This window comes from Telmatherina bonti (genome assembly GCF_933228915.1).
Source record: "Telmatherina bonti genome assembly, chromosome: 3".
NCBI lineage: Eukaryota > Metazoa > Chordata > Actinopteri > Atheriniformes > Telmatherinidae > Telmatherina > Telmatherina bonti.
In genome coordinates this window covers 33,486,767-33,512,348 of record NC_136621.1, presented here as the reverse complement: position 1 = coordinate 33,512,348, position 25,582 = coordinate 33,486,767, and the positions used below count along the sequence as shown (strand labels likewise).

Here is a 25,582-nt window from a genome sequence, read left to right as displayed (position 1 = left end):
CTGCAAAGGCTTAAGTTAATTTCATACTGTATATACACTGCAAGTAACCTGGTTACCAACAGATAATACGTTTAAAACAAACATAAATGTTGAAAGCTATTGCATAAAAACTGCATATGAACGATTTTGCTTTAATATTTTGTTGAGTCAAGTAAAAGACTTAAAAAGAAAAGATATTTTGTACAAAACTCTGATTCCAATGAAGCAGATTTTTACCACTCTGTGAAGTAAAGTGTCGATGAATAGTAAATACATTTTAAAATATTATTTTTCAATGTAAAAACTGCAAAGAATTAGGGGATTTTTTTTGTGTACAATACATCATGAAAAGATCCAGAGAATCTGGAGACAGTCTGTGATGCAGGAGACAAGATTAAAAACTAATGCTATTTGGGAGCATGGACAGTATGGACAGCATCCAAACTTCTTTCATACACAAGTTTCTCGCTGACGATTGAATTAATCATGATGCCTCATGTGTATCTTATTAAATATTTTCTTGTCACATGGATTTTAATAAAAAGCTCTTTTATACTTTATGATGACTCTGTTTAAAACTACAAGCCAGAACATGTCGCTTGAGATCCTTTATCTCAGCACAGAAACTCTTAGATAAACAGTGCTCGCATGTGGCATTTTAAACAAGTACAAGATTAATTTATCACAATTTTTGTTAACGAGAGGGAGGAGATTTCTCCCTTTTTCCTCCTATAAATCACCTCCTGCTTGGATCTCCTGACTGGAACATTCTTCACCTTTGACTGCTGCTAAACCCAGAGGTCATCGTCACTGTGGCAACTAAAACGCCTGACGCCCTCTGTCTTGATTAAAAAACATTATTTACTTGGAGAAAATTTCATTGTCTCAACCTTTGACCTCTCTCTTCCTTTTCCTTTCTCCTCCCCTTCTGCGTTCGTTAACTATCGACATGATGGGAAAGCGCTCATCCTCTGAAGGCTTACTTCAGTCTTGTGCGCTCGTAGCGTTAAAGCTTGTCGTCTCGGCCGATGTGGTGTGTGTTTGTGTGTGTGACACAAAGTCTATGTGTGTGTGTGTGTGTGCATGTGTGCAGCAGGGTTAAGCTCTTGTGGAAGACAAAGCCACAACATTCAGTGCTGCTAAGCAACAATGTTTAGCAGAGGATTAGAGACTATTAGAAACACGTAAACACACACACACACACACACACACACACACACACACAACGCATAGCATAATCAACTAATCAATTCAAAGTCCCATTTAACTCTGATGTAACTTACTGTCCCCATGACTGGTGGGCTGACTGAGTGAGGTAAACCTACTGTAACTCCCTCTATTTTTCTTTTTTCTTGTTTTTAATCAACTGAGCGCACAAACTCCACTTTCCCTGTTTTCTCCTCTGTCTATATAGGCGCCAATCCATTTGACTGTTTTCAATTTGCACATAAGAAAACAACATGGAAAGCTAAAGAGAGGGGGGAGAAATCAAATGTAAATAAGCATCAAAGTTTTTTTTTTTTTTTTTTTTTTTTTACTTGTTTGAAGTGGTGGGTAATGCACAAAAAGAAATGGAAGAAAAGAGAAGAGAAAATATTTTTACTGTAATGTAAGGAGAAAATGGTCTAACCTCCCATAATTGATAATGAGAAATGTCAACATGCAAAAACAGCTTGCAGGTGTGTAAGGAAAAGAAAAAAAAAACATTAGTTGGACTAAATTCTATATGTTTTCAGTAAACTGTAAATCTGTTGCATGAACATCCATCTTCACTAACTGGTGGTTAAAATCTTTGACATCTGACTCTTCAGTTTTTCTGTGGATAATATGAAAAATGTTTTTTTATTGAAACACCAGCCTTCGGCCAAACACGGTAAGGTTTAATTGAATGCAACTGAAACCGCAGGCAGTTCAGACTTCTGCTGTATAACACTGCATGGTTGGGGAAGCATAGTAGGCAAGCAAAATCAGATATTTGTCACCACATGACACATTCAGTATCATGTGGTGTCACATTCAGGAGGGGTGTAAAAGTTGGTATGTCTGCAAGCAGATAAATTTAATAGCATCTGCTAAATATTAAAAAAAAAACCTGATCTTGTTTATTTCACTATAATCGTATATTTTATTCTGTTGAGGAAACAATGAGCTTAGAGTTTAACTGATGCGGTGGAGCAAGAAAACAAAAGACAAAGATCTGATCTAAATGACTTTTACAGTGGTCAGACTGATGACTGGAGACCTTGAAAAAGCATTTTGAGACACGTGGAGATATAAGTTGGCTCACAAACTGCGAAAAACATAATTCATGCAATGGCAGCAGAAGTTAGACTACTAAGCTTCTGACCTGTAAGTGTCCATACTGACCCTTGTCCATCACTGAAAGCATGTGAGTGAAGCAAGTAAGATCAGAGCTGGACATTGAAGCAATGAAAGAACATGATGAGGCAAGTTTTGTGTTGTGTGGATCAGCCGGCGTATGCCTGTCATCTTCCTGGAGACAAGTTTATCATGAAGTGCATCGTGAACCAACTGAGTCAACCTAATGGAGGCAGGGTGGGAAACGGTCTGCTGACAAGCCTTACTGCTATCCGCCAAAGTGAATGTCGAAACAAAATCCTCCAAAATACTCTTACAGACCAAGTGCATCTCCTAATAGCAACCACATTAGCTGATGGCAGTGGCTTCTTACAGGCCCTGCCTTACTGCTTTGGATTTGCTTCAGGAGAATGAAAGTATGAATCGTTGACTTGGTCTGAGCATCTTTGGGCAAATCAAGTCTGATCCATAAAAAAACACATTTAATAACTAACCAGACTTTAAAGTGGAACTATTATGTGCATTTCAGGCTAATTAATTTTTATTTCTGAGACCAGAAGGGCTGGGATTGATCGAGTTATTGTCACAAATGGCTTTATTTACTTCAGACCGACCCTCTCCGTAGGCTGTCAGATCAGCCTGTGGGCAAAACGAGTGGATTGAGACTCTTCCGCATTAAGCCCCACCTCCCGCCACTGCACTACATCGGGAGCGCGCACCGCAACTGCTTTCGCCGTCATTGTAACATCTCATAAACAGAAGGATTAGGCTAATATGAACTCAATAAAAAAAACAAAATACAATGTCAACACATAGCATACAGCCCTACATGTTGGAACCTGAATCAGACTCAGAAAACGAAGTGGAAAACAGCAACCCACAGCAACGAATGCAGCAGGATGTCTCTCTTTGGTAAACTCACCAGCCATCGTTGGAAATAATTTTATCCCACGTTTTCCACCCGCCTGATGTATTTGTACATGTCATTGTTAACCAGTAGAAGGTAACCAATCACCGAACTTTATCCCCCGGGACGTCACAAGGATTTCCAAGTAGAAAAAACTCTCTAAAACGACGAATTTTTCGTCGCCATGGAAACCGAACGGAGAGAGTGCTGGAACTCAAACATGCGTTTAGGTGATAAAAAACAGTGTCGTTCACATGTCTGATGAGGATTCAACACTGTAATGCTGTAGAAAGCTCAGAAAACTCCAAATACCATCATAGCACCCCTTTAAAGATTCAGATGCTAAAGTCCAACCCAACATAATTCTGCATTGTGGCCGGTTGACTCTCATCGTGTTCTGCTGTATGGAGTTTTGTTTGTGTTTGCTGTTCCCTTGATTGCGTTGTAACGGGGACCCTCTGTGGTTAAATCTAACTGGAGAATTGGTAAAAACCAGTACTTCCACTTTTGCACATTTTTAAGTTGCACTTACATAAAGTATAAGATTCAAAATTTGGGAAAACAGTTGTGGTGGTCCAGGAGAGATGAAACAAGTTACGTACACGACTGATCAGCTTTTTCTCCCTTCGAAATATGCCCAATATAAAAATAATAAGGAATACTTTGCTCTACAGATTTTATGTCTGTATTCATTCTTTTATTGCGTTTCTTTACAGCCACAATGTGCAACGCACCCTTCTCTACAGCGCCACCAGCTGGCAACACTATGCATCCAAGTTTATTTGTTACTAAACATAGAAAAAGAACAGGTATGTATTTTTTTTATGAATCACCATCCTAAATGTATGTCACATTTGATTTCCACATAATTAATACCTGACTAAAATGTTAATACACACAAAACAAGTCGTTCTTCACGTTCTTCTTGCACTCTGGGGACGTTTGAAGAACAGCAGCTGAATTTTTCCTTATTCAGTTTTTACTTTTAAATGAACACAGTGAAGCCCAGATAAACAACCTAGTTCTAAACTGTGACTTGATAAAGTGTAACAGAGGCGCTCTACTGCCAGAAGTAATCAAGCCTCCACAAAGCCCACACAAAAGCATGTCCACATATGAACATGTGCAGCCTCAACAATCGAGCCTCATTCTCAGACATAAGCATACTTTTCAACTCTAGAAGCACTGACCCATTCTCTTATCCTCCCATCAACCGTTCCCTTCATCAATCCCTCTTTCATCTTTCCCTCTTTCATCTCACTACTGACTTCTGTCCAGCAAAGATGACGGACAGAATTGGCAGAGGAGAAGAGTGGAGGGGAATCTAATGCATTGTATTTGTGAGCACTTCAAGCAAAAGCTTGAACACTGTTCACAAAACGCGATGAAAGCAGCGAGACGGGGATGGCAAGGAAATGAGAAGGAGAACATGATGCACAAGCTAGAAAATAGTATAATTAGAATACAAAAAGGAAAATTACAGGAATGGATAAAGACACGGTAAAGAAAATCAGATACTTTTTTAAACACTAATTTGGAATGACTCTAAAGAAACTGGGCTGACAGAGTTCCAGAGATTTAAGGGATTTAATTATGTTCTTTAGCTGGAAATTTAGGAAGTTTGTTCGCCAAAATTATACTTGGAGCAGTTGTCCCTTTGTCAACGATTAGCTTTCCATGGAAAAAAAAAAAAAAAATCTATGAATAAATATTGTGTCTTTAAATGAGAACAAAGAGTGTGTGTGTGTGTGTGTGTGTGTGTGTGTGTGTGTGTGTGTGTGTGTGCGGCCTGATGTGGGTGATTCGAGAATCAATTTACAAATGTAAAAAAATTCAAATTTTTTTAAATTTCTAATTAATAATGCATTGTTGAGAAAGACAAAATGAGAAATTTGACTTTTATATATTCATTTGTTCATTTTATAAATCATTTGCAGCAGTTTTAATCATAAGCTCATAGAACCGTGAGGTGCCCCAGGTGTCTCTTCACGTCTGATGATCGAACCGCTTTCATTTCTTTACTGAATCGACCATCATGATGATATCCAGTCGCTGCTGCGTGATGCAGCTGTCACTTCATAAAGAAAAAGAAAAGTTGTGACACGTTCATAAAGCAGCCAACTGATATAATCTGTCCAGTGACTCCTGGTTCCTGCACCAGATTGACTCACTGTGAAAAAAGTCCGGTTTCAATCATTTATGCTTTAGACAACAACAGCTTAAACAAACAACTAGTGGATTGTTTTTGTAAGGAAGATAGTTTCCAGAATCTAATTTAGTCACTAGACAAATGTAAGTTAGAAAATGGGGAAGAAAATAAAAACTTTGATTTTAATTACTCTTAAATTAATACCGTGGCATCATTTTTTATTCTCTTTTGCTAAATTAAGAGCAGGAAATGTGGCGCTATCACTGTGCAAACAGGCCCTATTTTTACTTCTCCTTTACAATCGCAGACAAAAGTCATTTAATGCACACGGTAAATAATGTTGGTGTCTACACAGCAAGAATAATAAAAACTTTAATAGAAAAACTTAATAGTAAAATTTGTGTAAATTAATTTGCTTTTGGCATTTGTGTAGTTGTTTTATATATGTTCTGTGTGGTCATTGTTTATTAACTGTGCATGTCATATACTGTATGTCTGACCATTATTTATTTATTCATTTTCAGTCAACATAGATTAACCCTGGCTATCAGACCCTGCACTCTAATATCATTTCGTCATGATGGTGTGAGTTGTGCGTAATTGTGTGATCTGATCTCACAGTAAAAACTTGTGATTTCTTTGGCTCAGACAACCGTTGGTTTTTGTCCCGCGCTGCAAGCTATCACCAGCCCATCTTGTTTTACAGAGTCCGTCTAATGAACTGGCTCAGTTTGATCCATTGCTCAGAGAGAGAACCTGCTCTCTTCCCTTTCTGTCCCTCTTCTGTTTCTCAGAGCAAACAGTCCCAGCTGTGGTCCTCAGTATTACTGCTGTGTGGATACAGCAATCAACAATAGGAGACAAGACGGCCGTGGGTGTGGGTGTTGCACAGACAGAGACGCAGAGAAAGTTTTTGGGGATTTGCCCACCACATGGTGCCTCCAGATGTGTGTATCTGAGTAACCTAATAGAGTCCAGGCCCTGGGGTACTGAGGACAGCTGAAAGCGTCTCTAATATGGGAGGTAAGGGGTGTAGGGATGGGAACACAGGTGTTCTAAATAGAAATGATGAAAAAGTTCTTTTATAGGGACCCGTTCACACCTGATGAGCATTTTTTTTTTCTGTGGGTCTCTCCAACATGGATACCCATAGTATTTTGTATTGATCACAGAATAAATCCAGATTTATTAAAGTGATGCCCTGCATTTTTGGATCAACATAAGCAAATCAAGATTTTCACATACTGGTCAATAGTTGAGGAAATCTAGTAGATATTAATAGTATCAGCTGATTTTCTGACATGTGACTCCACATACGGCTTTTGCATTTATTGTTTAAATGTTATTATTAATTCTGGAGAACACAAAACTGTCTGTGGTCATAATATATGATGTATTTTAACTTTTTGTAAATGAACAAAGATGGTTTCTCTTGGATATGTTTTTTTTAATACTGATAAAACAATGCATAATGACCATGCAAAAAGCATCAGGCTATTATTTTTTATTACTAAACCTTGTCAATGTCTCCTGGATCATTTTCCATTCACTATTTTCTGCCGTATTTTTTAACATTATCTGTGATTTGTCAGTTCAAATGCACAGATCCCAGCAGCCTTTTTAAATCTAGAGCTCATTTTTTCCATTAAAACCTGGATTCCCCAAAATGGCCTCAACTCTTTAGAGCCTGATTCCTGTTTTTTTTTTTTTAAATGAGGTCTTTATTTGGTCCATTACCAAAATGTAACAAAAAAAGTAAGAATATTTGGGAGGATACTTAGTTTTTCTTACTATACAATACGTTGAAGTTAATATAGTGTAATCTTCTGCTTCTTGGTATCTATTAGAGGGCAGAAGACCAGTATCACATAATGTTCAACACAATTTTATCCATAAAGTGATGCAAAATGTCTCAGGGACAGTATGTATTAAATATGTTACTTTTGGCTTTATACGGTTAAAATAGATGACAATAAGTCAGAAATCATTATGTTTAATCCTCCTGGTTCAGTCCTGCTGGTTGTAATTTTAGAAACACGTAGTTTAATTCAGATCAGCAGTAACATTTGGTTGTTATCTGTCCATGTGTTTTATATGTACGCTGCCTCATGCCTGATGATTGCTGGGATGAACTCCTGCATGCCCCTGACCCTGAATTGGACCAAGCGGTATAGAAAATGAATGAATGTATGAATGTTTAACGTTCTTGTTTCTAGTTTCAGATGATTTTAAAAACCTGGTAGTTTCTTCAGCCTCAGGCTTCCAAAGCATCATATTTATTTTCTGATATTTAATTCGTATTTATATTAATCTCAAGGATCTCTAGTTAATCTAGAATGCTGCAGCTGGACTCATTACGGTGACAAAAAGGCACAAGCACATCACCCCTGTACTTGCCTCCTTACAAATGCTCCCAGCCAGATTTCATATCAATATTTAAAATCGTACTGCTCACAGTCAAAGCTTTAAATGGCCTTGCCTCTTTACAGATCAGAATATCAGACTTATTGACCTGCTGTGTGCACTCCCAACCACTGACATCAGCAGACAGTGCTCCGTTAACTATTCCCAGATCACATTTTTGTGACAAAGACATCAGGCATTTTCCATTAGAGCCCCAGATGGAATTCTTTATCCAATGAACTAATGCACAGTAAGCTTCTCGCTACAGCTTCAAATCTGCCCCTCAAATTTTTCACTTTGTGAAAGCATCTGTATCTACCACAATTTTTTTATAATTGAATTCTTGTGGAAAATCAGTGTGACCTAACTCTCCTTATCCCTGCTTGTAAAGCAAATTATAACGCTGTTATAAGAAAGGGGCTGTACAATCATTATCATAGCACCTTGGAGATTGTGATTGGACAGCAATCTGCTCTCATTTTATTCTTAGCTGCAAGGCTTGGAAAGCTTATCTGTTTTGTGTATTTTCTTATTCAGAAACAGGAAAGTAAATCATAGGATTGCAGACAGAAAGCCTCTTTAAAAAAAACAGTCAGAAGAAGTCCATGCACATGCCTCTTAACTGGCCTCAGACCAGTTTAACTTAGCCCTAAGAGCCCTAAGCCACTGTACCATCTGGAAGTTTTAGATAGCAAATACTCACACACACACACACACACACACACACACACACACACACACACACACACACACACACACACACACACACACACACACACACACACACACACACACACACACACACATAAACACATAAATGGATTGTCCAAACCCCCCTAGAAAGTAAAAACATAATTTTCATAATAGCAGGTTGAGCAAATGTTCATTTATAGAAGTGCTGTTGCAAAATGCAACGGCACTCAAGTTAGTACACACCTTCAACCCTCAAAATCAAACCCAACATAATTCTGTTTCATAGGATATCAATGATTTTCTTACTGAGATTTCTAAAACTAAAAGTATGAGTGACAGAATGAAGTAGAACAGGCAAAATATTAAATACTGCACTAAATACCAACGGTTCAGCCTTCATGGTTTCATGTTGGGCGACTTATCTGACTAAACAGCTGGGCAAAATTTCTTTTATTGTCATTTAAATGCTTTTTAAGTTTGATGATTTAGCATCTGTAACTTAGCAATGATGAGCTGTTTTTTAGTAATTGAATTCCTTTAAAGGGAAGTAGGATTTTCTTCCTCCGTGTCATTAATGCTGCGGGCAGCAAACACTAAGGCAGCTTGTCAGTGACAAGCTGAGCAGAGCAATATATCTGAGTTGTATTTTTACCTCAGCCCACACGCTGAGCAAAATGCCAACTCTTGGCCTTGAGAAGCATACACTTGCAGAAAGACAGACGCACATGCAGACACACACCCTTCGACACGACAGGTCAAGCCCAACCAACCACAGTAGCAGCCGCAGAACATAAACAACTTTCACACACTCTGTGAATCATCTAAGCATTTCAGTATAGCTTCAGATAAAGATATTCAGCCACATATATAAATATATACAACCATAATTATTCCCTGAGGCCACAAATGGCCGTGACGGGAAGTTAGTTCCCACAGTTTGAGCCGCGTTGCAGCCCAGCCCATCAGTACTGGGAATCCAAAGCTCAGTTTACAGTGCAGACGGCCAGGCTGCGAGTGCAGAGTGGAAGGGGCTCAATGACAACAAGCAGCGGTTTGTTGGTTTCAATGCGAACTGCAGCATTTATGTTCTGCAGCTAGAATATTTTAAGCCTCTGAAACACAAAAGGAAACCTTGGAGAAACCAGTTTCGACATTTGTCTTCTTACACGTCCTTTTGTCTGCTCACTTTCTCTTTTCAGTTCCTTAAAACATGCATATGCACACACACACACTCACACACACACACACACACACGCACACACACACACACACACACACACTTCCCAGTGGGCAGCAGCTGTCGGAGTGCTAATCTCCATTAGCTACTGAACTGGCTTCTATGGAGACATCCATGTAAAATCTGTCTAACGCCTTCAACCGAACAATACAACAACACTGTACCACTAAAAACACACAACTTTCTTTACATCCTCCTTTTTAACATAATTATTAATCTCTGAATTTTTGGGCTACAAAAACACACGAGTAAGCATCAACACTCAATCAAACAAATAAATACTTTGCAAATCAGCGCAGTGACTAAAAACAAGACTTACAGTCTGTAAAGCTTCGTTGTTCCAAGGAAAAGCAGCTCCGGAAACACCGCCAGATTATTCCGATTCAGGCGTCTGCAAAAAAAACATAAAAATAAATAAATAAAAGTAAAAAAACACAACAAAGTTTAGCTGAGTAGCTGCTTCTAAACAGTGTGGCTGACACAAGTATGTTTCCATAGCCAGCATTATGAAAGAGATTTGTGCTTACTGATCATCATATTATTTGATTTTAATGTGATTTAAGAGACATTTAAAACAACGAGATGCATTATGATCATGTTAAAAACAAATGTCAAAGGATGGATCTGCAGACAAGAACTTTTCCTGATTTAAAGGCTGCAACATGGCTGCCAGACACACAGCGAACCGCTGAAAGATGAAGGGGATGTGGGGGGACGAGGGAATAGGTTTGAATGAAGGGGGTGGATGGGGGTTGGAGGGGGGGTGTGTCTTTTTTTTTTTTTTCCACAAAGACGTAAGAGAGGAAGCGATGTGGGAAAAACAAACAGGCGGTCTGGCTGGGCTACCGAATGTGTGAAAAGGACCCCACTGAGTAAACAAGGCCCTCACAGGGGAAGAACCCACAACAACTCATCATCACGCACACACACACACACACACACACACAAACTCACAAAAAGGAGAGTTGAGAGAACTCGGGTGAGTTTAATAATCTGGGTGCGATCATTTAACCCCGGTTGAGTGGAGTGAAGAGGTTTGTGTGCCAGTGCATCTTGGTGTGTGAGGTTGTGTATTGATGTGAGTCAGAAGAGAGTGAGGCAACAGAGAGACACAATGAGAGACAGGCTGCTGAAACAGTTTAACCCTGACACACACACACACACACACACAAGCATACACACAATGACTGGCGCAGCGACCGATGCTGCGTTGGCTGCCACTGGACAGGACTAAAGAAAGCGCAAAGAAAGGAAACACAGAGACAGGAATCACTTAACACCAATAAGGAAGTCGCAAGACTGAACAACAACCCACAGTTTGCGTGATTTATACACACAAATCCATGTTAATCCCAGAAATATCGCAAATCCACGTCAAAAAACCTCACCTCCAAGAATTCCAAAGCTTCTAACCTCTTTCACCTCTTCTTGCTTCGTCAGAAAGCCACCACTGGCTCGCCTTAAATAACATCACCCACACTTCCGCGTCCATCTTCCACCCCAGAGTGCACAGCTACACGAACACGCTCATGCACACGCGCTCACAGTTACATCAGAGGTTGCTTAAATATTTAACATCCCACAGAAATTATGTTTCTAAATTATTCACTCCTCTTCCGTTAACACTGGCTCTAAGAGCCCCACATAGCCCTGCGGAGAGGCCCACTCCCCCTGCACCTCCTGCCCAGCCATGAGCGCCCGTTAGCAGGCTAGACACCCCCCTTGGGAGAGCGTGTCCGGACCGGTGCTGGAGATGGGGAGGAGTGACGATGCCAAAGAGGTGGTATGAGCTCATCCTCTTAAAATATTTCTGGCCTGACAATGTCGTCAGACTTGGAGACTCAGAAGATGAAGTGAAAGGCAGAGTCTGCTGCATCTCACCTGAAGGAACCCAAGATGTCAAAGTCCTTCTTATTATTTTAATAAAGCATCAGTCTAATTATCACTTATCCTAAATAATTTGTTGTTTAATCAAATGAAGAACAAAAGACACATTTTACAGGTTCTGCTTTTTGTTGTTGACTTGTTCTTCTGTAATTTAGGTCATAAATTGCTCCGATAAAATGCTGTTATTTCCTCCGTATTTGTAAACTTATGAGACTGATAGACATAAATGATAATCCCATCTAACCTTGTGAGATGAGAAGCTCCACAAACACTGACAAAAGCTGCAGCTGACACCGTCACTGTTAAGTGTCTTACCTGCAGTAGACGTTGATCAGAGCACCACTTCATTCATTCATTTTCTGAACCGTATAGTCTGATTAAGGGTCGCGGAGGGAGCTGGAACCTATCCCCACAATCTTTGGGCGAGAGGCAGGGTACACCCTGGACAGGTAGCCAGTCCATCGCAGGCTGATCAGAGCACTCTTATATAGTAAAAGCAGGGAAAACCAAGCTAACAGTCAAATAAGAGCTAGAGGATTGAAGTTGTAGCATCTACTTATGTTTAAACCTTAAACACCTCAAACCAGTTTGGACAACAACTATAATGTTGATATATAACATTTACACAGAGTTGGTTTGAGGAATGTGGTTCGTTTGGTAAACAACTGTTTTTTATTTGTGTAGAAATGCAGTGTTCACCCAAACCACTGTATACTTTTCAGGTTTGAATTATTGTAGATTGGAACAAAATCTGCTTTTCTTCAGCTTTCCCCATTCCCCAAAGTGAGCACTCTCTGACTGCTGTTTCCTGCAGGTAAAACAGTAACTACTTCCAGGAACTTAACTAAATGACTTACCTAATCAAATGAAGACAAGTAAGTGCCTTAAAGTAATAGAGTCATTGTGAATTACATAACAAAGTATATCACCTTTCTGGTGTGAAAAAGTGTTTAAGTCATGCAAGTTTCTATTTAACTTCACAAATGTATTTATTTCAGAAATGACTTTGCTGGAGATTTAGAACTTCACAGCTAAAACAATCTGTTCAGTTTACATCAAAAACTCATTATTAAAAAAATTTCCATGTATTTAACTGCTAAATAAACAAAACCAACATTTTCTGCTATTATGCATATTTATTAATTCAACGTTATCAATTAAATTGCAAGCACCAAAGCAACATGGCGCGCTTTACCTTTGAATTTGTCGCCTTTGCTAGTTTGCAGAGCTCAAACCTAGATGAGCCTTTTTGTTTCTCAACCTGCAGGGATGCATCTTTGTCCTTTGGCAGATACCATAAACAGCTACTTTCACAGTCATGTCTCATTTGTCAAAGTCTGGCTGAAAGTGAATGAAGACTGAGCAGCCAGAACTCTGAGGTGTGAGTATGGCTCCAATGAGTTAAGGTCACACTGTGGTGTGGTGATAATCCTTGCAGTCATAAACAGAAGCTGAAAGGCCACAAACCACACAGTAAACACACTCATTCTGTCAAGCATGCATACTGTGCCACAACTTTCTGCATACACATGCGATTACTCACACAAACAGAAATACACACCCTGGCTGTGTACTTGTGGTGCCACAGGCTTATAGACTCGCCAAATGTAACACACGTTTTGTACAAATTACCTATCACAGGCACACATCATAGATATAACCTAAAGCCTTCTTGATATTTTAATGAACCAAAGAAACTTACTTGTCTAAAAAAAAAAACTCACTTCAAAATGACCAGTCGGTATCTGGTTTGTCACTACATGCTTTTGGTTCACGGCTCATGCATCTTAAGTGAGCCAAGATCCATTATCAGCTGAAGATTTACACTCTAATCTGATCTGTTATTTCAAAGCTGATGAAAGATACCATCACTGCCTCAAAACACAGCAATGCAGAAACGCCGTCTTATCACCTGACCAGTAAATTCCTCCATTATCAGCCCGAAAACCCAGCTGCATGGAAGAATTCTTCGTCTAAACTTCGCATGAACAAGTGTTTACTGGCAAACATGACTAATGCTGGCTGCGGGAGACGCTTGTAAAAGTCTTTCTCCGATTACTTTTCTTTGTTTTCTTTCTGACATTGAAAATGCTTTTGTGTCTTCGCTGAGCAGATAATTTCAAGCTCTGCTGCTCAGTAACAAAAAAAAAAAAAAAAAAAAAAAAAAGAGTAGTAAAATCATTCAAACTGCCCTGAAATGACCATGAGAACGGCGATATCACTCACAGGATCTTACAGCGAATCATTCAGCACAAACTCAGGGATTTTCTTGGAGATGCACATCCGTCGTTGAGCAGCTTTTGCTGATAATTCTCATCTCACAAGACATTCTCCTGGTTTGATGCATCATTATTTAATGTATATGTGATTCTTATGACTTAATACATCTGACTGTTTGCAAAGACACCTCATAGTTATATTTCATAATGCGATCACTCATTCAGAAGTTAATTATCTGAGACTTTATCTGGCTCTCTCCTCTGAAATCATTCTCCCTCCTTGTAATTACTGATTCCTTTTCTCTGCACGTCTTTGACGCTTATCTCATTTAGTCTTACAGACTTTGAAAAAAGGGAAGGTGCTCTGGACCAGTCGAATGTGAATGAAGGGTAAGAGATCAGGAACTCTTCTCTTTCCTATTTTGCACCCACAGGGTGAGAGTGAAGAATGTAAGACATTCCTACATAAACAGAACAATAGAGCAGAGGGCCAGATGGGTGAATAAGGAGCAAAACAACACAGGGAGAGGTTACACAATGACTGACAGACATGAAGAGTGTGTTAGTGGGTTTTGGGGGGGGGGGGGGCTGCAAAAAATCAAGATAAAACCAGTACTGACAGAGCGGCCTTGCGTAAGGGAATGCGCATGCACGGGTGTATGCATACAAGTCCGTGTTTTTGTGTTTGTGCATGTGTGTGTTGCAACATGCCTATCTCTGCTACACCTCCTTCCCAAAGGCTGCTGGCCCTCACCTGACCCCGCCTTGCCCAGCCCTGCAGGGGCTGTTGCAAAAGAGGATGGAGAAGGGGAACCGTTTTCTGCCACTGTGGGGGGCAGTCATAGTGGATCCATCAGCCCAGCTTAAGGCCCTCTCGTTTGGGCAGCGGTGCCCAGCAGGCCCCCTCCGACCCCCAAGAGGCCGAAAGGCCTTTGAAATGAGCCTCCAGACTTCAGACTCCAGAGATGTGTCTTTGTCTGGCAGCTGCGGGGAGGGGGCCATGACGACTGACTCCATCTTAGTGTTTGTGAACATGCCATGCGCCAGAGACGCTGAACTACAGTGGAACAAGCTCGCGAGGACAAACGAAACACCCGTGTTATTTCAGAAAGTTAGTCTAAGGTGTTTGTTGCCACTAGAAACAAGACAAAGCATTGCCTTAGCTGTTTACTGACTGAGCGACCCTGTATGTGCAGGCATGTGTTTACATGTATGCATGAGAGCAGGCATTCACCAGCGTGCAGCATCTCCGTGCATCATGGATAATAGCTGTCAAAGTTCACTGTTAAATTCAGACCATACGCAGTTCAATTCTGTCCTCTTTGTCTACAGCTCGAAGCAGGAATTCCCAGAACTGCGTAGCTGGACAGAGCCCAGCATTGCTTGCATGAGAAACACTAACAGATTCCCCATAGTGGTCCGCAGAGCTTCTCTCTCTGTCAACAAAGAGCCGCTGTGGTGCGGTAGACAGCAGAGAAAAGCCAGACATGATGGGGCAAAGACAAGAGCTACGCAGAATTTGTGATGTTCTATCCTTTTTTTATCCTGATGGAACCTGAAGTATTTACAAAAAACAGTCATCAAAAGCATAAACAACCTGTTTGGATTTTGTATTATGTGTACTTTTTGTCTGCATGTGTTCAGGTAGTTACGCCGGCATGTTTATGAGTATTTTTGTTTTTGAAAATGTGCAAGTATATAGAGGGGATTTTTGGAGATCTTTAATTTGAAGTTTGTTTTTTTTTTTAACTTCCACCCATTATGTTACAGTCTGCTGCTTTTCACTGTGTCATTGGCCACATAAAAAAAACACACACATGTAAGTATATCTTTCTAGTTTATGAGCTAGAAATTGCTAAAATGACTGCACTCAAATCACCAAGAGCTGTCAGTCATTTCTTCATGAAGTATCCTGCTCACAAAGAGGTGTTAAAGGTGGAGTATGTAAGATTTTCAACATTTTCAAAATAAATTAACTAAAAAAAAACAAAAAAACAACTAAATGTGTTATTAAATTACAAGTTTAATTAATGACAAAGACCCTTCTTAAATGTTTCCCTACTAGTAAAAAAAAAGTGCTTTTTGTCATTTGTCATTAATTAAACTTTTAATTTAATAACGCATCAAATATGGACAGACTGGAACCTACATGTTCAAAAGACTATCTAAATATGCTTGTAGTTATTTTATTAGTTAATTTATTTTGAAAATCTTACATACTCCACCTTTAAACCTTCCTAAATGATGACTTTCTGATGCTTCAAGTCACAGAAAAAAAACCGTGTCTGCAATAGAAAGCAATGAAATCGCGCCAAATAAATTAGTTCAAGCAAAAAGAAAATGGTAAACGCTTCACAAATGTCAGATTTATGGGAAGACTGCGTTATAATCAACTGGTTTTAAATCAGTGTCTCAAGCAGAAAAAATTTGCAGCTCACACATCAAGTTCAGTTGACAGTCGCACAATAGACATCACCAGTCAGGAGGTTCACATACCCCCTTCTTTGTTATTCTTTCTTAAACACACATACTTGGACTTAATTATGCTGTAAGAGCCTAGCGGCTGGATGCTGACTGGCACTGATTCCAGGTTAGCGCCATAACAACATTTATCTGCTCATCACTCACCGCCGTGTGACTCCATCTCAATATTTCTTCTTGGGTTAAGATGTTGTCAATAAGCAGATCAAGTTTTATGGTTATGAAGACACAGAGCAGGGATACATTTAAGGAAACGTGTTAGGATGCAACTGGTGTTTGAAACCAAAGCCTTTTATTTGTTGTGTGTGTGTTTTACTTCAGGCCATCACAGTCAGCTGTTGGAGGAGGACCAGATTATTCATCTTCCAATCCAAAACGCGGTTGCAGATTTATACTGCTGGCTTATTTAGAACTTCAGCAACTTAAACCAGATTCTGTCAAATGTTTAGTTATATAAAAATTGAGAGAAAGCCACATCTATAAACCTGTTGATTAAGAAATCTAAACACATTAAAGTATACTCATAAAGATGCAACATATTAAATGAGATTACACATCTCTGCTAGCATGTTTTCTGCCATATAACTGGCACACACTGTCTTACAATTTACTGAGCACAAGGTGACATCCTTGAAATCTATGTTGCAGGCCTATCATGTGACATATTCCGCTGCATGACTCGTCAAGAATCTAATAGATCACATGCATGAGTCAGGACCTTTAAATACACTTAATGAAGGAATATCTTCATGGAGGACAATGTTTAAGGCATGATGTTGACTGAGAATGTGTAACAAAGGGTTAAAGCAGCTTGTTGTGGTCCAATACCGGTAAAAATAACTATTTTTTAGCTTTTGCTAAAGATTTGCTTTTTATGTGCTTAAAGGAAAATGTATTGTCTTGGCAGACTTGTGCATGTACTCATTTCTGAAGTGATTGAGGACAAAGTGGCTCCAGAGTCAACTCAGCAGTTTCACTTACAGTCTCTCCAGCTCCTTCAGGTCCTGGAAAGCTCCTCTTTCAATTGTGGTGATTTTGTTCTCCATTAACTGCCTGTGGGTGAGACACAAGAGACTGTGAGACTATAAGAACTGGACACAGACACAAGAAAAAGACTGAGGGAAATTGGAGTGATGGAGACACACAGCGTGAGCATTAATGAAACCGTGAAAAGCCATAGAGAATGGGAGATGTGGCTGCAGTGGGGCACAGATAAGCGAAAAAGGAAGGAGGATGGACGTCAGGAGAGAGGCAGAAAGGCTGACGTTGGGGAGGGTTGGATAGAGAAGATAGAGTGTGAAAAAGCAGACTGGTAGAGCGAGAGAGAAGGAGAGAAAGAAAAAGAGAGAGAGAGGAGACAATCAGCAGCAGGTCGACTTTAAAAGGAGCCCGTCAGTTGGGCAGAGGCTCATCTATCATCCAATTTACTCTCTATCTAAGCACATAGCTGTGAGCACTCATTCACTTACACTTGGATCACTGTGATGACCAAGCCAAACAGCAGCCCACACATTTCACATGTGTGTATATTTGTGTGTTTTAAAGTCAGTGTCTGGTTCACTGCGAGGTAAAAGATCTCACTTATCCCAGATAAAAAAACCGCATGAGGAAGACCGCAAGAAGGTAACACCCTTACGTTATGTTGTTACGATACGTGGCGTCTAAATTATTTTACAAAGGCTTTGGGAGATTTTGCATCACTGTGTGGTGATTTTCTATCTCTTTATGCTAAATGTCTAATTGTGAGAAATTGTCAAAGTTTTATGAGTTTTCTAACCAGCTGACTTTGCTGGTTTTTTAAAACTCTGCTTGTTTTGTTCACATTCAAGTATATTTAGCATCTTTACGTGGTTCTTTTGTGTCTCATGTTGTTTCTCAATGCAAATACAATAAAACTTTGTTCATAAAACACTTTTTATACAAAAGCAGCAGAAAGTGCTTTACCTAATAAAAAGTTTTTTTTTTAGTAAATAATTTGATAAACTACAAACTTTCACGCACTAATTTATGAAACATGAAAGTTCAATAACTGATCATATTGTCCTCTGCATCATCACCCTCACACCTAAATAACGCACACAAACAACCCCCACCCTCCTTAAACAAACATACACTCTGACTTCCTGTTTCTGTCTCTTTAACCGAAACATCATTATATCAATAAAACTGGAGATTAACGCCTGAGGATGAACATCTCGCTTGATGCTGAAGTAAAGAAACAATATCTTGGGTATCTGTACACAACAAGTGCTGCCTCACCACAGACCGAGGTCTTTACCAGAAGAATTGCTCAGTTTAGGGCACGCTGGAGCCAAGGCTACAGCCAGGGCTGCAGTGTAGGACCCCACCAACTACCCTGACCGGAGCAATCTTCACAGCAACAACCCTAAATACCGAGTAGGCATTGCACCTCTTGTGGAGGATCCCTGCAAGGAAAAGACTGGAGTTAAAAAGAGAAAAAGTAAAAAAATCCTGAAAAATTTTTTAAAAAAGAAATATAAACCATATAAATAAATGTCAAATAAGTTAAATAAATACAGAATTAAATAAGTAAAAGACAAAAATATATAAAATAATAATTTTAATAATAAAAAAAAAGACTCCATGCCAAAAAATTAATAAATACAAGAAAATTCAGCTATAAGTTGGGCAAAAAAGGCAGGCGATGCTGAGTTTTTTGCAGCCCTATGTAAGACTGCTCCACAGACATGGACCCAATAGCGGGATGAAGTTTTAGTTTTAGTCCTGAATTTAAGAACAACTAAAAAAAGCACTCGGAGAGTCCAAACCTCTGCCAAGCACAATGTTAAAGAATCCTTTAAAAAAGTTCCTGAATCCAAACGGTGATCCGGATCAGCACCAAAATTAAATCTGTTCTACTTTCTGGCTCCCAAACTTGTTTATTTTTCCATTGTGGTGCATATTTTTGGTTAATGTTGTCTCTTTGTAAGACAGAGCCTTGCATCAGTCATTTCTTTCACATCGGTGTTTGCATTAACATTTATCCATCCATTCTTCTATTTTCTTCTGATTATCTGATTTGAAGGTTTGAAGAGACATTCCCAGAACTCCATCTTCCCAGCAACATTCTCCACCTCATGTAGAGGAACATCAAGGCATTTCCAATCAAGATCGCAGAAACTCTCCATCAACTCCTGGGTCTGCCCCAAGACCTCATCATGGTGGGACATGTCCAAAACTCCTCCACAGGGAGGCGTCTGCAAGCTGATCACATGACTGGGCCACCTCCGCTGGTTTCTTCTAATGTAGACGGCCAGTAACTCCACTCTGAGCCTCTCCGTGATGGGTGAGCAAAACCAAAGTTTAGAGGAAGCTCCAAAGGGCGCTTGCATCTGCAATTTCTTCTTTTAACCACTTACAGGTGACAATAGAAAAATATATTACTGGATATTTCAACAGCTTTTGGTTCAGGTCCTTCGTCATCACGACAAACTAATGCAGCATCAGAGGAGCTACAGCCTGTAAGTCTCCTGCTTCGTTCCGCCGCTCTGGTTTACACGATACAAAGATGCCGAAACTCTCAACGCTAAGAGCAAAAAGTTGAAGTGGGAAATCTGATGTTTCAACATCTTGGTTCTTTGGATTCCATTTTAAATTGAACACATTTTTTTTTTCAAATAAACTTAAAAACCTGCATTTTTGTATATCTTTACTGGCTTTGAGGTATTTCATATCTTAAGGTTTTATTATATTTTTTCAAAACTTTTTGTTTTTGTTTGCATGGCATGTGAGTTCTTCAGTCATTTAGACCTCTTTGGAATACTTTAGGTTCACAACAGCATCTTAGAAAAAATTCAGATATTAAAAGATTTTTTTTGCATCAAAGTGAAACTTGATTGAAACTGCAGCAGCTGAGATTGTGTGTCCTGCAAGCAAGTGAACACAGGAAACAACTAAAGAGTAAAACACACACACACACACACACCTAATTAAGGATATAATCTCTGGAGGAATTCCAGCAATGTGTAGGCTTTTCCTTGCCATTCATTTTTCCCCGCGGAACAGCACACTCATACATACACACACACACAGCGTGAGCAGGCTGTCCCAGCCATGTAAAGGCGCATGAGAACTCCTAGATTCATCTCAGGTAAGAAACCTGTTCTTACTTGACTCTCTCCTTTCCTCTCCTCTCCTCTCCTCGCCCTCCACCCTTCCCTCCCTTCCAGCAGCTGCATTCCTCCCTCCGTGGTTAGCCTACACCTAATGACCGCTATCTTGTTCCTTTCTTGCCCTCCATCATTTCCTTGCCAGCACGTTAATCACTCCAACACATGGGCCCCGGGGCCCAGTGGTTAAAATAAGCCCCGCCTGACACTTCCACTGGCAGATTAACACGACAGCATTAACAGGTGCCACACTGCTATTCTTTGTAGACACACACACACACACACAGTGGCTGAGTGGAACCACTACTTCCCTACATGCAGTGCTGCATGCGGCAGCTCTGGGGCTGCACGATGCCCAACATCATCAGAAATAGTTCAACCTTTATGTTAAAGGAAGGTAATTTGGAGAAGTTGTTGCTGGAAATGCGCGAGTGTGCTTTTGCAGAGGTGTGCGTAAGAATATTGGATCCCCTATTGCAACTGCGGAGAGAGAGAGAGAGAGAGAAAGGGAGAGAGAAAGAGAGAGAGAGAGAGAGAGAAGCAAAAGAAAAAGGAAAAAACAGCCACAGCTACTTACAACACTCGCAGATGCTTCAGTCCTGCAAAATCCGCCTTGGTGATTTTAGTGAGATTATTGGCATTCAGATCCCTACGCAGAAGGATGTATATAGAAGATGATGTTAGAGTATGACAAAAAACAAACAAACAAACAACAACAAAAAAAAAATCATTTAAAAAAGGGGGAACCCTGTGCTTGTGAGCGGACACTGAGGAAGGTTTTGTTGTCATTGTGCTGAACTGATTTGTCTCCTGCGCGTCAGAGAGACTGAGAGGAGCTGCGGACTGCTGTTGCGCTCTGGGCAAACCTCAGTTACATCGTGGGGTCTTTGCCTGATAAAACACGGCCTGTTTAACTTAAAACCCCACTTGTCCAAATCCGTTTTTGATTAACTTGCTGGTCTCCAGACAAACCGATGTGGTCGACGGAGGCTGTGGGAGCTCAATGCAACAGCGCGAAACCACCAGCACGACCACAGCAGCGACCAGCTCCTGATCCGAAATCAGCACTGACTTGTCCTGACATATGACTACAGCATCTTCATTATTCACATGGAAAATCATTTTTACAAGATGTTGCGTGCATTTCTAGTCGTATGCAGACTGAGGGAGAAGCTTAAGGTTTGTTGTTTTAAAAATGTAAAGATCTGCAGTATTTAAATGTTCCTGAATGATTTTGTTTAAACATGTATATAATCGGACCATTTGGCTCTAAAATAACACTCTAAGCACTAAAATAATCATTTTAATGACCCTATCAGTGGTTTATGATAACATAAAGTCACTAAACTCATAGAAGACACTTGGAGTTATTTAAAAAAAAGCACTTTCTTGTTATTCAGCATCATTAAGACAAATAAGCTGCTTCAGTGCTTTTGGTTATGAGATCTAACTGATGGGAAATGTGAAAAGTCCAACAATCCGTACTTACAGTCTTTCTGCGTTTCGGGGTATGTTCCTGGGGACACTGCGGAGTCCCTGCCCATGACAATCCACTGTGGTCCCAGTACAAGAACACTGGGCCGGGCAGGGCTGACCGTCCGCTCCACTGGACAGGACCAAAACCAGTACAGTTACCAGCAGCCGCGGCACGGGGCCAACGGGGCATAAAGCTCCTACCATCACTGCGGCAAGTGGGGGCCAATATGAGACCCGCAAAATGCTAAAAAAAATAAAATAAAATAAAATAAAAAAATAAAATAAAATTTAAAAAAAAATTAAAAAAAAAAAAAAAAAAAACCACGGGTAAAAAAAAAAAAAAAAAAAAAAAAAAAAAAAAATTAAATAAACCCTTAAAATTTCCGAGGGGGGGGGAGGTCACCAAACTCTGCACACGATGGGATGCTGGTCTCCTTTTCGTTGTCCTCCCACCCCCTTTGCAGATGTGTTTCTTAAAACAAACGTTGTAGATTTACATTTGGGTCTTCTTAGAAGGGCTAAAGTGTGGGTTCCAGAGTTTAGTCCCACTGAGCTGGAGGTGGACGAGGCGCTGAACCGGCACGGTGGCTGCGCTACAGCGGCGCAAACTTCCACATGTCCCCGGCATGCGGTGACCAGATCCTCCCGGCGTGGGCTCTGTGCCTGCGTGCAATGTATGTGTGTGCGTGGATCCAAGCTCTTGAATTACCTCGATCCTTTAACTGGTCCAAAGAAACAAACCTACACACTTTGTGTTGCTATATTCACACACTCCAGGTAAGGCTGTCTTGGTTATTAATTCACAACACGCGTCCGGTGCGGAAGCAGCTTGGTTCTCCCCCCTAAAAAAACAAAACAAAAAAAAAAACAAAAAAAAAAAACAAACAAACAAAAAACTCACGAGAGATCACTGTAGCGGAGAGATATTGATTCCGATAGTTTGGGCTAAGACTTGACAGCCGTGGACGTGAGTGTAGTCAACATGCGTGGCAAAAAAAAAACCCGTGAGACACCAGCGCGCAATACTAGAATCCAACTCTGCGTGGTGCGTCAAAGCGCTGCTCTTCAGTGTGTGTGAGAGAGAGGGAGAGAGGGAGACGGGAGCGGGCACGTCTCTGCGTCTGTTTAGGCAACCCTCACTCTCTCTCTCTCTCTCTCTCTCTCTCTCTCACACACACCCATTCTACCTTTCACATGCACGCGCGCGCACACACACATACACGCGGCGAACACAGTCTACACGCATTGCGTATTCCCTGAAGGTAAAAACAGGCTTCCAACTGGCTGGCTGTCAAACAGCAACAGTTTGACCTCTTCTCCCCGCAGTGTCCCGGTCACCTGATGCCCAGTTCAGCTGGGACACGACGGGACTTTTTACTGGGCGTGGACAAAGCGGAAAACAAATCAAAACAACATTTTAGATCCCTGAACTGTCGTGGCAGAAGCAAAGATGAAGTTGTCAATGAGACATAGGAAGCGAATTGTCTTTGGTCATTGTGCAGTCAAAGGTTTGGACACACTTTCCCTTCAGATTTAATGGGAAAGTAACACAAAAGTTTCTGTGTTGCAAACAAACCGGTAAACAGATGCAGGGATTTTCTCAAACATATGCAAGTCAAAACAAAAATAAATCTCTGGAATTTGAAAGTTAATATTTGGTCCATTTGATGGCATTTACTTTCAAAGGAAGCTTGAACCATTACAGTTTTTTTGTCTTCAGAAATAATTATCTGGACTTCTCGAAGGACATTTCAAAGTTCCTGATCGGATGTTTGTTTGTGTTTTGATTTTATTTTCTTTATCAAGAAGATGATCCCACATTGCTTCGGTCATGGCTCCAGGGAGGATTCATCAATCCATTAGACCTGTTTTCACAGGTTTTCAGTCCAGTTTCTTGTGCCATTCAGCAAGCTTCAGCCTTTTTCTCTGTGTTTTGCTGATGAGGCTTTGGTTAACATCAACTCTGAGTCAGAGCTCTGCTAGATTTTCCCCTCATTCTTTCTTTTAACTTTCAGATAGTGTGTTTTTTACCCTTTATCAAATCAAATCAAATCAAACTTTATTTATATAGCACTTTTTGTGCTTAAAAACAATACAAAGTGCTTTACATTATAAAACAATTTACATCAAAATAGATAAAAATAGATAAAACACTAACACACATACACATCCCCTTTCACCCACCCACAACCACCCTCACCCATGCCCTATTTGCCCTGTAACAGTTAAAATAAGTTTAATGGCCAGGTGCATTTGCACCAGATGTGCACCAGATAAGGAAACGATATTCTCAGGGAGCCTCTACACAATGGGGCAAGTGACTATTTTTGATCACTTTATTTTCTTTCATATTCAGCATGAAACTTGTTTTTTGTTTGTTAACAGAATGGAGGTCTTGGCACATACCAGAAGGACAACTTCAGGTTAAAATTTCTAATTTCAAGATATTTCACTGAGTGCTCTATAAAGGGTTAACAATAATACAATTTCTCCTCGTGTCATTCACTTGTTCAGTTCCTCAAAAAGTGTAGGACACACTGCACACCATGGTAAAATATGCAAAGCATCCAACCAGCTCTTTGGGAATAAACTTCTTGGTGCAAAAACACTATTTCATGCCTGTCAAACTGTGTTATCTTTGGCATTTTCATAAATGCAACTCCAGGAAAAAGGGAAGGAAATAATCTGTCTTTCCAGCTAGTCTCCAACTGAAAATACACTAAATCGGGTTCGGTTCGGTTGTTGAGTGTTATGTTACGTGTAGGCACCGTACTAGTCCACCCGATGAGTTAGGTGCTTTTTGATGCTTGAATGATTAATAGGTCAGGGTTAAGTGGCTTAAGCAAAATCACAAAAGATACATTTATTTGAAAATTGTCAGATAGAAGAAGTTTCTGGATAACTATTGCTTTAAGAGATAGTAAGAAAGTCTGTCTTCTCCGAAGCAAAAACATAATGAAACAAGGATGACTCAAAGATCTTTCCTCAGTACTGTATCAGTCTTTCAAATTCTGACTTACTGCTGCCGTATGTAGATGAAGGTCAATGCCTTTTATATGAAAAATGTAGCAATAAGCAACATGTTGGTACTTTGTGCAAGAAAAGTAGGAGTTACTGTAAAACGGCAGTTTCGCCAGAATGCGTCCTTACATGGACACAAATAGTCAAATGAAGCAACTATTTCAGAATGAAATAATGCTTGTAATGCATATGCATTATAACTAAAGGATAATTTTATATTAATATAACATTTTAATTTAAAAATAAATCATCAGTATTGCCAGAAAAAGTTCAAACTTTTTTTTAAGTTTTCCTCATTTTAACATGAAAATATACAATAACAGCTGGTTCATGGGTTATTTTAATTGAGAATTTTTGTTACAATACTTATAACTGAGCTCTGGTCTACCTGTAAGGTGGCTCTTATTGTTTTGAAAACTTGACTTAAGTGTAAATGAGCATATTTTGGTTCATTAGATGAATTAGGTGCCTGTACACATCTATGAAGCCTATAAGATGTGGCAGGTGTTCGTGTTCAAGAGAAAATCCAGTTAAAACCAAGACAGCAGCCTGTGAAAGTCTGAGACACGATTCTGTTTAGACACAGAATGGGGGGGATGTTTGCAACAACTTAAAGGCGTGAAAGCACAGCAGCCGCCATCATGCACCGCAGCCTCCGTCACACTCGTAGGAGTGGCTGAC

General features: G+C 40.0%; 1 protein-coding gene across 3 annotated transcripts in view; it reads right to left on the bottom strand.

The window, feature by feature from the left end:
• The window catches only part of slit2 (slit homolog 2), a gene marked incomplete at its 5' end in the record, with an annotated part of 119,636 nt that extends 97,552 nt beyond the window's left edge, over positions 1–22,084 (bottom strand). For all 3 annotated transcript variants that reach the window (XM_079264725.1, XM_079264727.1, XM_079264726.1), the window contains 4 exons: positions 10,007–10,078; positions 17,256–17,327; positions 20,982–21,053; positions 21,894–22,084. In XM_079264725.1, coding sequence (XP_079120851.1) covers positions 10,007–10,078; positions 17,256–17,327; positions 20,982–21,053; positions 21,894–22,084 — 407 coding nt within the window. The remainder of the gene's footprint in view (positions 1–10,006; positions 10,079–17,255; positions 17,328–20,981; positions 21,054–21,893) is intronic.
• Positions 22,085–25,582: the final 3,498 nt, after the last annotated feature.